Source organism: Gouania willdenowi, chromosome 4, assembly GCF_900634775.1.
Source record: "Gouania willdenowi chromosome 4, fGouWil2.1, whole genome shotgun sequence".
NCBI lineage: Eukaryota > Metazoa > Chordata > Actinopteri > Blenniiformes > Gobiesocidae > Gouania > Gouania willdenowi.
Window position 1 is genome coordinate 17,348,304 of NC_041047.1, and position 12,393 is coordinate 17,360,696.

Below are 12,393 nucleotides of genomic sequence, written 5' to 3' on the forward strand. Positions count from 1 at the left end.
CAGGTTCCGTCATGGACAAAAGCAGCTTCTACCATAACAGCGTTGACGTGACAGAAGCTGCACAGGCCCACCTTGCCTGCAGCTGCTCTACTCAGTGTTCTTGAAATAGCTGTCCTTTCCCATTGACTCATAACCTGCATGTTTAAAATATAGTCTAAATAAACCGCATATCTAAAAACATCTTGTTGTTTTGATGATTTATTTCTCAAGCTGGTGACAATCTGAGCAATGACATTGTGTATAAATGAAATGAAGGCTAGTTTCATGTTAATATTAACAAAATGTTTATTGTTGACACAATGAAAATATTAGCAATTGTATCTTAACAAGGTATAGTGTTTAAAAGAAATTACACTAGTAGATTCAAAAAAATCTATACTGACAATTCATCACATGAAATTCTGAGAAACGGTGCAAAACCAAAACAATCCCTTTTCATTATAAATTTCCCCTTCTCCAAATCACAATAGCAGGACACTGCAGCCAGTGAAGTTAACTTACCCACATTCACACCAAAGGTCTAAGCCCAATACTAAAAATTAACTGGAATTTTTTTAGCTGCAAGAAAAATGAAGTATCTGGGAAAAAACAAAAACTTGCTCTCACTCATGGGAATTCCTGTGGGTTACACGATGCTGCAACCTTATGGTGATCAAAGCGCCACAAAAACGCTGAAAGGAGGCAATCAATGAATCACATTCTATCAAGGAACCCAATGGCCCTCAGCTCGTAGAAAACTCACATTACACATTGATTCTGTAATGATTTAAAAAGCTAAATGAGATTCAACTGTTATCTAAGCATTGTATGAGTGATGCTTTTACAGTTTTTCTTCACTTCTCAAATTTGTTTTATGCAAACTGCTTATCACTTTACAGTGACAGAAATATGACTGTTAGCAACATCAGTTATACAACAACAGATTCACAAATAACAAAAACTTTCACTCTTTCTAGCAGCATTAAAAATATACATTCTACACGTTTGTGACAGTACATAGGTTTACTTTAACATTTAACAAACCTGAGTAATTCTAAAAACTGACATTTAGGCTCATTTAGCAGCATGAAATTAGCATCTCATCCTCAGGCTGTGATTTATGGTGCGACCCACGGTGCAGTGACCAAACTGTTGTCCTGTTATGACTAATATACATGCTATAGACCATAGTAAATGCACAACTGTTAAAGTCAAGACTTGCAGCACCACATGTATAAATAAAATGTGTATCATCAAATCTGAGATGATGGATTGTCTGATCAGCATCAAACTAGAAGCATTATTTGGCGTTTGCTGTTGACAGCTCGTTTAGTCCCAAAGTTACATAGAAGCTTCTTCCACCAAGCGTTCCACACATCATCCATGTTTTTGGCTTCATATTGGGCTGTTTCGTTCATCTGTAAGTATATGATTGCTGTAGCCATCATGGTTGCTCCCTTCTTTCCAGAAGATGCGTTGATGATTTTCGCCACTCACACTTGACTGTTCCATTGTTTCAGTCTTTCTCTTTGGTTTCGTTGAGCTGCGAAATGGAGACTGTGAAATAACAGTCCCGTGCATTTGTTACAGCAAGATTGTGGCAGGTTTTGTGAGACATACCTTGGTGTTGATGAGGTTGATTCTGAACGGCATTGCTCAAGCTTTTCCGTGTCCAGGGTTGCACCTGTCTCTATTTCAGCTGTAAGCATAAAGGTTGGAAGCTGATGATTAGATACAGAAAACAGCACACCACAAAACATTTAACACTTTTAATACATCAAAGGCTCTTTACATAAACAATTAAAAACTATTTAAGGCTTTTTTTAGCCACTTTTTATTTTATAACGGATGACATTCTACTACTATAATTTTAACAATTTAACATGGAACTACAGTTTTTAAATTCAACTTCTTTTAGTTATACAAATAAACATTATGCAATTTCTTTTCAAGCATTGTTATCCATAGCATGTCAGTGTTGAAAAAAAAAAACAACTTACTGATTGGAAAGGCACTCTTAGACTCTGATGGATTCTTTGAGTCTGCAAACGGATTTGAGTTTAAAAACTGATATTTGAGCCAAGTCGCGCGGTCCTCCTCAAAGGCTTTTCTCTGCAAGTTTAAAACAAACATTTAAAAATCCAAACAAAACCAGACCAAAGTGTTAAGGCAAACGAGTGAATATCAGAATTTTAAATAACCACCTCATGGCTCAATCTAATGGCAGCTTCTGTGAAGTTCTTCCGCTTTTTTTCAAAAATCATTCTTTGCTCTTCTAAGGTCCTCCACTCCTCTTGGAGGCACTCCTTCTCCTTAAGCATCCAGCAGTTGCTCGCTACAGTGGGAGCCTCCTCGTCATATGATGCACTTAGCTGCTGGTACATGACATGTTGACAACATGATTGAGTCGTAACCTACGATTTAAACATCTTCAAATTATATCATGCCAAACACTCCGAGGTTGACGTCTCACTTTTTTAAATGTTTGATTGAAAAACATATCAGATTTACCTGAAAGAGCTGCTGTTGAGTTTGAATCAAGTCTTTGCAATGCTGAATCTCTTCTTGAAGTCGATCCCTCTCCTCCTCGTGTGTTTCTCGTGAGACATCAGTGTCTTTACCCTCATCCGTTTTAGTCAAAGACACTAAATCCACCCCAGAAATTCGTTATTCTCACATATGTTACAGTGGATTTAGTCCAATCATAATGTTTTCATTCACCCACTGACTGCTTATTGAATTATAGGTATTTGTTATAATTTCTTACTTGGTGCCAATGTAGCAAAAGTCATTTCCCCCTGTGATTATTAAAGTCATTCTGATTGTGTGTGTGTATATGTTGGTGTTTTTTGATAATTTTAAATGTTTTGATACCAACCTTAATGTTCTTATTGATTTTAAGCTGTTGTCTGTTGCACTTTTTGATCATGTAAAGCACATTGAGTTGCCTTGTGTATGAAATGCGTTATACAAATAAATTTGCCTTGCGTGTGCGTGTGCGTGTGTGTGTGTGTGTGCGTGTGTGTGTAAAACTAATGAGACTAGAGACTACCTTGGCTGTCCAGTCTTTCAACATGGCTCTTGAGTCTTCTCCACTGGAGGCGAATGCTGTTGGTGAGTTTCTCGCGGGCGTGAAAACAATGCAGCTCAACACTTTCCTTGCTGGAATCCAACACGTCTTCTTCTTCATCCTCTGAGAGAATCTGGAAGGAGGATAACATAATAGTGGTGGTGTAATGATCAAAAGAATACAGGTTGAGAAAAACAAAGCAAGAAAAAAAAAAAGAAAAAATCAAGAAGATTAGTTCATAAAGCAGGGTATAGAGACCATACAAACATTATTTATACAGTCAAGACTACTTAAATGTTATGATATTGTTGATTTTCAGACTATCAAAGTTATGTTCAAATAGGGCCCGCCATTCGGTGCCTTAGGCAAGAGTGGACTTTGTTGACCCCGCCCCCCCATGAATGAATAAAAATAGATAAAAACATTTTTCAAGTCTATACACAGTGTGTACACATTATTATTTATTTTAATTATCAAGACAAAACAATGCAATTCTGCAACACAACTGTCAGGTTCTGTTTGGGTTTAGCACTTTTGTTCTAAGTCTTTGTTTATTCTGTGTTCTATTTTAACTCTTGTCTGTGTTTCAGGTATTCCTGCTTGTGGCTCCACCCCCCAGTGATGTCTGTGTGCTTGGTTGGTGACTGATTTGCTCCCTCGTGTTTTCACCCAGGTGTGGCCCATTCCCATTCAAGTTTCCCTCACTATTTAGCTGAGTGCTTGGACACAGTATGACTGCGGGATCATTGTATATTGTCTTCCCTCCTCTTGTCCTGCTGCATCTGGTCCTTGCTCCCTGTACCGCCTGTCTTTTGGAGTTTTGTTTTGGTAAATAAAGATAGACTGGTTCCAAGAACGCTATGCATCCTGCCTCCTTCTCTCTGCATTTGGGTCCACACCGGACCATGACAACAACCAACCATTGAAAAAAAAAAAAAAAAATACAACCTATTTTGAATAATACAATATAACACCTACAAGTATAGTGCAAATGTCTCGAGGGAACAATAACAAAAATGGTGCAAAATTCAAAAGCAATGCAAAACAGTGCAATTAAAAGTTAGAATAATATATAAAAGTTTCGGTACAAGGAAGTTTTTACTAGTCAGTAACACAAATCTTAAAAACCAAAGAACACAATGTGCAAAAACAATAAAATTATATATAATAAAACATGAAAGAATGTAAGGAATATGGTTTGTTTTTCCTTGTGCAGAGGACTTCATTGTGCTGATGTATTTTACAAAGATGCAACATTGTGTTAGATAAAATGGAAGTTTTTTTTTTCATTATTTGGAGAGTTCTGAGTGAGGATGAAAGGAAATAAGGTTGTGCATCTTCCCCCCCATTGAGCATGTCTAGGGTAGTGTAGATGTGGTGTTGTGATTGTGTACTTGTATGTGTTTAAATATATGAACACAATGTATGTGATATGCCTATGCAGGCTACATAATCGTGCTCAAGAAAGAAATGGGCCTAATTTTAGTTGCTTTAGTAGTCGCTGAGCATGAATCTTCTTTCATTTGGTTGTTAATACTCTTTACGATACATGTAAGTGTGAAGCTAGCATTTCATACTGGTATTTGCATAGAGGAAAAACGTATAAAAAGTGGGTAAAGTTGTCTAAAAGTGTCAACGACTGAGCTGCATTTGTGATCAATGTTTGTAAAAAAAAAACATGCATAGCACGCCGACCTCCTCGTGTTTGTCGGCGTTTTGAGTCGGCCCTGCATTCAGAATGGAAATCATATCTTTTTTCATGTGCTGCAACACTTTCTTTAGCTCTGCGTTTTCCAACATGAGCTCCCTCTGTCGTGTGTCGTAGTTGTTCAGCAGAGCTTTATACATCTCCCCCTCATGCCTGATGATGACAAACACAGAGATCACTATACAGTATTCAGATTCCAATACTCAGGGGCGGATTCACTTAGAACTGAATTAAAGGTTAATAAACCAGGTGCGTCCCTAATTTCTTTGGTGGCGCTGTTTGTTCACCTGCGGCGAGGAATTTACTAACAATGTGCCACTAGTAGGTGCACGTATAGACGTGGTTGAGACCGCCCTATTTAAATGAACATTTTGCTTGTTCAATAAGAGGTGAGTGCACAGAAGCACAAAATGACACACACAAAGTTCACTAGGAGGCTGGTGGCCTTCTCTGTCTGCTACACAAACATGTAATAATGTAGAAAACAAAATAAACAAACAAAAAAAAAATTTTAAAAAAAATAAAACTTAGCAACTTTAAAACCTAACCTAAAACCTGAACTTTTTCCCCATAATTTAATGTGTGCTCCGCTAGGTGCTGTAACTTTGCTTATAAACAGGCAGATTTGAACAGAAACCGTCCTATTGACCTGTTGATGCCATTGATCTGAGTTAATGCAGCAACAGAGTCTGTCAGTCAGTCGATCAGCACCATTTAAAGATGATCTATTGAGCATCATGCAGCAGGTCTGAACTCCTGAGTAGTCATGCACACTCATTTGTGATTATTGTGCCATTGCTGCGTAAATTACGCATACTGCTCAGCTGATTCTGGCCTGATGCTCCTGCCATCAACGCGACACGAGAATTTTACGGTCAAAACATGGAGAGAAAGACACAGAAGCTCATTGGAGCGGTGCGTCTGGAGCAACATCCATGGATCTCTCCATCTATCCAGCATCCTCTCTGCACCAAAGCCACTGGACTCCACATGCGCCGCCGCAGGTGGAGTCCAGCTTTTTCACGCACGCATGCACGTGAATTTTTTTCAATCTCCGCTGTGTTCCTTCAGTGCAGCTCATCTCTGCGTGTGTGTTTGCACCTGTTGTCAGTCGTACTATTTTTGGTGCATGAAACAATCACTGCAAACAGTTCCTGGTTTGATGAATTGCATTAATTTATTTGCATTTCCTTCTCCCATTTCTTTGCTCCCTCTGTGAGATCCACCTACTTTACAGATTCATCAGACGAAAACGCGCTAAATGGACTGAGGGTGCATTTTGACGCGCTGAAGACGCGCAGTCCTGATTCCCTGGGGTTTGTAGCCTTTATTAGAGTGACGTTTGCACACGTTTTAATACTCCTAAACCATTAGTGAATCCACCCCTCAGTGTTTGAAATAATGTGGTTAAAACTTAAATGAAAAAAGAAAAATGTCACAAGTTAAAAACCTGATATTGAATCATTTACATCTCTTCTTAGGAAACACAAAGGCCTACTTCATTAAAACATTTGTGTAATACTTAAAGTCAAGTGTTTCCTGAGACACTACTTACATTTACGACTAAGTTATTCCTAAAGCATTGACTAAAATAGGCCGTGAAATAAAGGAACTTACTTTTCTTCTGTCTTCTTAGTTTTCCAAAGGCTTCTCTTCCCATCAGCTCTTCCAATGGTATTTAACACATCAATGGCTAGAAAGAAAATTACAGCCAATGTTAACCTCGTTTTTTTTTTTAACACACCGTCTTGTCAAATCTCCAAAACATTGACAATCAGTGACAATTAACCTAGCGGGAGAGATTTTCCAATTGACCTGGTTTCCTTTCTTTTTTGTCCACCAGAAGTTGATTGAGTCTCTCTTTCAGTTTGTTATATTCTCTTTCCTTTCTTTTCATCTCATGGTTGTATTGTCTGGCCCTGCTTGCGATGATGCTCTGTAGTTTTTGTTCCTGGTGGGGCCCAAAAATAAAAATAAATACACATGTGTTTTCTTCTATGATTTGTTTTGTGCCAGCAGTTGAATCTGTTGTAGTACCTCTTCTTTTATGTTTTTCAGGCAGTTCTGCAAACTCTTCACTTTGACTTGAAGCTGTCGCTCTCGCTCCAGGAGCCCAGTGTTCTCTCTTTTAGAAATCTCAAGCTGCTCCTTTGTCAAAGTATAAGTAGGATGATAAATATTTTCTTTTTTAAATACTGGACAATGCTTATTGTCTAGAGAAAAGAAGTATTATCCAGTGTCCGTGCCAATGCAGAAATAGCACACTGTATTAATTTAAGTTAATTTTACCTTTAGGCGAGTGGCCGTGAGCTGCAGATAGTCTGCAGTACTGCTTGATTTAAGCTGCTCCACTTCCATGTTTTCCAAGGTTCTCATGTCTCTGTGGTGCAACTGAATGAGGTCATACATGCAGTTTAACGTCGCCACAACATTCAACTCTGACCCGCCTCCCGACTCCTTCCAAACCGGTGGGAGGCCAAGACAGGAAACTTCCTGCAGAAGAAGAGTTAAAAAAAAAATAATTACGTGAATGAACTAATGGAAGATCACCATGTGATTTAAAGGATTTTGTTGTACATCCTCATCAAGTTCTATTCCATTGTTTGCTTCCTATTTTAAAGAAAAAAAGAAAAAACCACAGCAAGACGATATATACAGAAACGGATCAAAACACAGTTTACAATCAAAAACCAAACAGAAAAAAAAAAAATAAATAAATAAATCAGAATTCACTTAAAACATACATTTCCAATAATTTTGGAAAATCTTGGTTGCAGGTTTAGAATGCACAAACTAATTATTTTCAAAGAGCAGGGTTTCAACCTTTTAAATAGTACACAAACTGCCCTAAAATAGGCCAACCGGATGTACACACGTTTCGTGCATGCTTTGAAAGGATCTGAAAGGATTAGTGCCCATGAAAGGATCAGGCACTGACAATTCCTTTAAATAATCAGTGTAAAACTTTATGCTTTCTCCAGTCAATAGATTTGGTTTAAACTTAAATATTTTTTCTTTTGATTTAAATATTAAAGGCACACTGTGTAACTTCTGGCCACTAGGGGCACTAGACCTGTAACTTTCAAGTTGAGCTCCCCTTGACGTGAAAGACTCACTGGGTTTCGGCGGCCGGGTCTGGGCGGTCTCCTCAGAAGCAGTTTTAAACGTTTTGCTTGCCTCGGCCATGACCGGGAGTCGATCAGGTGGAATAATAGTAGCAAAAGCCTTAGCTTAGCTCCGTGAGTATATTAGAGCCTGCGGTCACGTGACTGCCGTAAAGTGAAATGTTCTCCAGGCATTCTCCAGGTCACATGACCTGGTGAAAGACGGACCGTCTCCTTCAAACGTACATGGGCGGTATTTCGAGAGGGAAGCTTCACTCGGAGCATTGATGCTGTCAAGCGCTGTATATTGGCCTGAGGAATCATTTAAAATAACTCACATGGGTCAACTCTTTAGGTCAAAAAGTCCACGGTGTGCCTTTAAGTAAAACTTTTAGTCCTCTCTTTGCTATATAATGAACCCAATTAATCAAGTCATTGTTTTTAAATCATACTGTAGATTTTTCTCAACTTTTCAATCTGTTGTAATGCAAACAATGAAACAACATGGTGCCTACCTTCTTATTTCCAAATTTTTATTACTATCAAACAGTGTTGTTGCTTTTTTCCCCATTATCCTCATGCGTCATTGCTATAAATTTCATTGTTTAAACACTTCCAAAACAAACTTTGCAAGCAACTCACCAAGCGTCTCCTGCGTGTGTGCATAATCTAAGGTTACACCTACCTGACTGATGTGTGACAGACATGCTGGCACGTTGTGCTCGGTGCAGAAGCCGCTGAACATGTAGAGCTTTCTCTGCAGCGATGACTGAACAAACTGGCTCAAGGGGGACGTTCTAGTTTCAGCAGAGCAGTGGGATGTGTCCTTGTCTTGTGGAGAGAAAACCAGTAGGTCAATATAGTTATAGTTCCTCGTTAGCCTGTGCTGATTCAAGATGAGAACAAGTTCTGAAGTAAAATGCAAAAGTCTACAGATACTGGTGAATCAACAGTGCACAAACGTCTTTGGATGGGGCATAAAAGAAACATTAATATTAATTCCTAAGAAAAACAATAATAATAATATCTGAACTCACCCAGATACGACTCTGGCATTGTTGAAACACAGCCTTTGGGCTCTGAGTCTGGATCACCTACTGTGCAGGACACAAAGTGTCCTCCTACGCCGTGTGCTCCTGAAATAGATGATCAGATTAGCCATTCACCTTAATCTGCATTACAAAGTGTGACGAAAACACATGCAGTGGTGGGGGGGTGACAACATGCAACAACCTAAATATCACAGAAAGAGGACAAGATATTCTTATAATGCAACTGTCATTTATGAATGGCATTGCACTAATAAGTGACCAATTAGTCATTATGTTTTATTTCTGTTTAAGGGCTAAATATTTATAGTGTTCTGAGGCTCTGTTCTGTTTAGTTTTGTTTTTGACATTTTCTGTGGCTCCCAATCTATTCAATCACAATATTGTCACTAGGCTAAAGTAAATATGAGCAGGTTGCAGGGTGGGACTGGGCCACCATCTTGTTATCACTGGTGCACTAATCAGCTAATGACACTAATCCCAGGCAGACAACAAGGCGCTTTGTCTACAAAGAAATAAGACATTGAAACCCATAAACACTGATGACAACAGTGTCCCTGTTCTTCAAAACAAATAACATGACTTTATAAATACATAAACCAACATTCAAATACAATCCCTGAATTGTGTGCCTGGGTTTACAGTACTTGTGGAGAACAAACACCTGACTATATGAAAGCCTATTGATTCACATTCTCTTCTGAGAATAGGCTTTTGATTACTTAGAAGTAATGAATAAGGTATGACTCATGCATTCATTCATTCATTCATTGACTCGGATGATCTACCTTCTAATCAGGTGATCAGTCTGACATGACATATGGTAAGCCTACGACTACAAAACTCACCAATCCTTGGCCACGTTTAGGATAACTACTAAACAGGTGCCAGGCCTTGATAATATATCTCTGAATCTGTGTTTTTACACTGTTATGTTCTTCCCAACGCTTATACAATTCGTCTTAATGCAATTAGAGATAGAGGAAAGTGACTCCCAGTTTATGCACATATTTTTAATGGGTTTTTTTTTTCTCCATGTGGTACAAGAACATAATAAAGATAAAACCACGTGACTTAAGAAAGCAGTAAAACTGAATGTGCCGTGCTTGTTGCTGATTATCTATGTCGTGCCTAGTGCTCTGTTCGCTGAGATAGGATTCAGGGGTCAGCACAGTGTACACACTGATCAGAATAAGAAGTATACAAGATGGATGGATGATTTGTCTCAGTCATTCTTTTCTCCTCTCTGAACCTAAGGCAGACATGTGCAACTGGTGGTCCGGGGGACACATCAGAATTAGAATTCCTTTATTAATCCCAGAGGGAAATTGCTTTTGTTACAGCCACTTAGGGAAAAAAAAAATCACAAATAAAAGAATAAAACGTTAAACAAAAATGAAATAAAGAATAAATGTTAAATAAGTGTATAAATAAGTAGAAGACTGTTAAAAATAAGGATCAGAGACACACACATTACAGTAGGAAAAAATAAAGTAAGATAGATAATAATAATAATAATAATAATAATAATAATAATAATAATAATAATAATACAAATATGATACAGATATTTACAACAATCAAGCTGTGAGGTTACAGTGATGGTTACATGTGGCCCTCTGTCTAATTGTTTGCGGCTCCCAGAGAAAAATCCCCCCAAATTGTAATTCAAGAAGTTGGAAGAAGGAATATGAATCCCAACATAATACCCAAATTAACTCCCAAAAACACACAAATCGGTAGCAAAATGCACAAAAACACACACACATTTTCAAAAATACACAAAATGACAGACACAATAACCATTTAAACATACAAAAGGACTACAAAAACACACAAAACAACAACATATTAACTACAGAATAGCTCCAAGACACACAAACTGTTAACAAACTAACACAAAATGACAGGAAAATTCATAAAGTGTCCCCAAAAACGCACAAATTGACAACAAAAATGCAGAAAATGACAGAGAATAATACAAGATTACAACAAGAACACAAACAAAACTACAAAAACACACGTAGTGACTAAAAACTGACAAAACATCAAAACCCTCTCCCCTCTGTATTAATACAATGATTGTTCTAAATGTTGACATGAATGTTAATCACGTGGCCCTCGGATCAGATACAACCACATTTGTGTGGCCCCTGCTGTGATAGAGTGGCCCCTCCCTGCCCTAAGGTGTAGTAACAATAAAGTTTGACAATAAATTATATTTCACGATCGCACTGCTGACAACGAGCAGAACAGCAAGTCAGTAACAGATGACTCTGTTTATTCAGCTGTTTTAACACTTTGGTTTGATCCATGTGCACTAACTAATAGCATTAAAGCATTAACCCAAACAAACGCTGAAGCTGTTGTTTTCACAACTAAACTAATGTTACGCAGCGATGGGCTGTAGTCTGAAATAAACCTTTGTACATCAGCAACAGCAGAAAAAAAACAGCAAAACGTTGGATTTTAAAGATAAATATATCGTTTAACATACTCACTTTATGCTGTAGTCGACCACGTTCAAATCCCACAGCCATGTCGGTCCAACTGACACAACAGCGAGTGCATACTGAGCCCGGCTCTGATTGGCCTGCTCGTTGTCTAGCAACCAAACATGTCTCAATATGATTGGCCGACGCCTGTGGGCCACTTCAGGCGTTAACAAGTGAAAGTAATTGTAAACTCTTAAAGAGATAAGTAAATAAAACTTATATGTTGTTTTTTTTGTTTTTAAACTTAAAACTTTTAGATACAAAAAAAAATATTATTAAAAACATTAAAGTTGGTTTTCACAAATCTTGCTGGAAACAGAAGAAAGAAAGAAAGAAAGAAAGAAAGAAAGAAAGAAAGAAAGAAAGAAAGAAAGAAAGAAAGAAAGAAAGAAAGAAAAATGACAACAATATAACCCTCCAGACAAAATTGATAACAATTCATTTTTTTTAAAATTTTTAATTGCATTGAAAGTTGTGATCATATATGATGAAACCAACTTGACAAATACAAATTAGACTATTGGATGTAAAAAAAAAAAAATCAAACTGCAGGCGTAATTTTTTGCACTTTTGGAATATCAGGAAATAAATGTAATTTTTTAATGTAATTTATATAAACTCAATCAACTTGTGACAAGTTCATCCTATCCTTTATTGCCAACTAGAACGATACAATCAAGACATACTCGTGCCCTCAATGGATTACAAATGAATGCATATCAGGCCAATTTATTATACACCTTCAAACAATAACTGGTGTAAATCTGTATTTAAACACTCATGCGACCATATATAGCTTTAAAACAGTGTTAAAGAGTGATTTAAAGGAAACCTTTCCTATACACAAAATGTGAAACTTTATTTAAATAACACAGTAACACCAAGTGAACAACATTCACAAAGAGTCATTATACAAAAGTTTCAGTGAATAAATAAAACAAAGGGAAAAACTTATCTTTATCATTTACAGTCACATTATTTGGTGATC

At 37.5% G+C, this 12,393-nt stretch overlaps 1 protein-coding gene across 4 annotated transcripts; it reads right to left on the reverse strand.

The window, feature by feature from the left end:
* Positions 1-260: 260 nt before the first annotated feature.
* Positions 261-11,527, reverse strand: ssx2ipa (synovial sarcoma, X breakpoint 2 interacting protein a). Of its 4 annotated transcripts, none has more exons than XM_028444206.1 (14): positions 11,412-11,527; positions 8,899-8,997; positions 8,547-8,692; positions 7,047-7,250; positions 6,795-6,899; positions 6,573-6,708; positions 6,375-6,450; positions 4,745-4,910; positions 3,032-3,182; positions 2,491-2,624; positions 2,184-2,393; positions 1,980-2,091; positions 1,600-1,678; positions 261-1,522 (listed from the first exon to the last, which is right to left on the reverse strand). In XM_028444206.1, exons 2-14 carry the CDS (start codon positions 8,915-8,917, stop codon positions 1,375-1,377), a joined length of 1,686 nt encoding a protein of 561 aa, XP_028300007.1. In that variant the 5' UTR covers positions 8,918-8,997; positions 11,412-11,527; the 3' UTR covers positions 261-1,374. The 4 variants fall into 4 exon arrangements, with proteins under 4 accessions (XP_028300007.1, XP_028300009.1, XP_028300008.1 ...); XM_028444208.1 differs by having other exon boundaries at positions 2,184-2,351; positions 6,795-6,905; XM_028444207.1 differs by having other exon boundaries at positions 2,184-2,354; positions 6,795-6,905.
* Positions 11,528-12,393: the final 866 nt, after the last annotated feature.

Excerpts from the sequence above, each read along its gene's own strand:
- ssx2ipa (XM_028444205.1), bottom strand. Across the intron at positions 6,906-7,046 it reads TCACGGCCACTCGCCTAAAG|GAGCAGCTTGAGATTTCTAA; the intron begins GTAAAATTAACT and ends ACTTTGACAAAG. Across the intron at positions 3,183-4,744 it reads ACGCCGACAAACACGAGGAG|ATTCTCTCAGAGGATGAAGA; the intron begins GTCGGCGTGCTA and ends TCCTCCTTCCAG.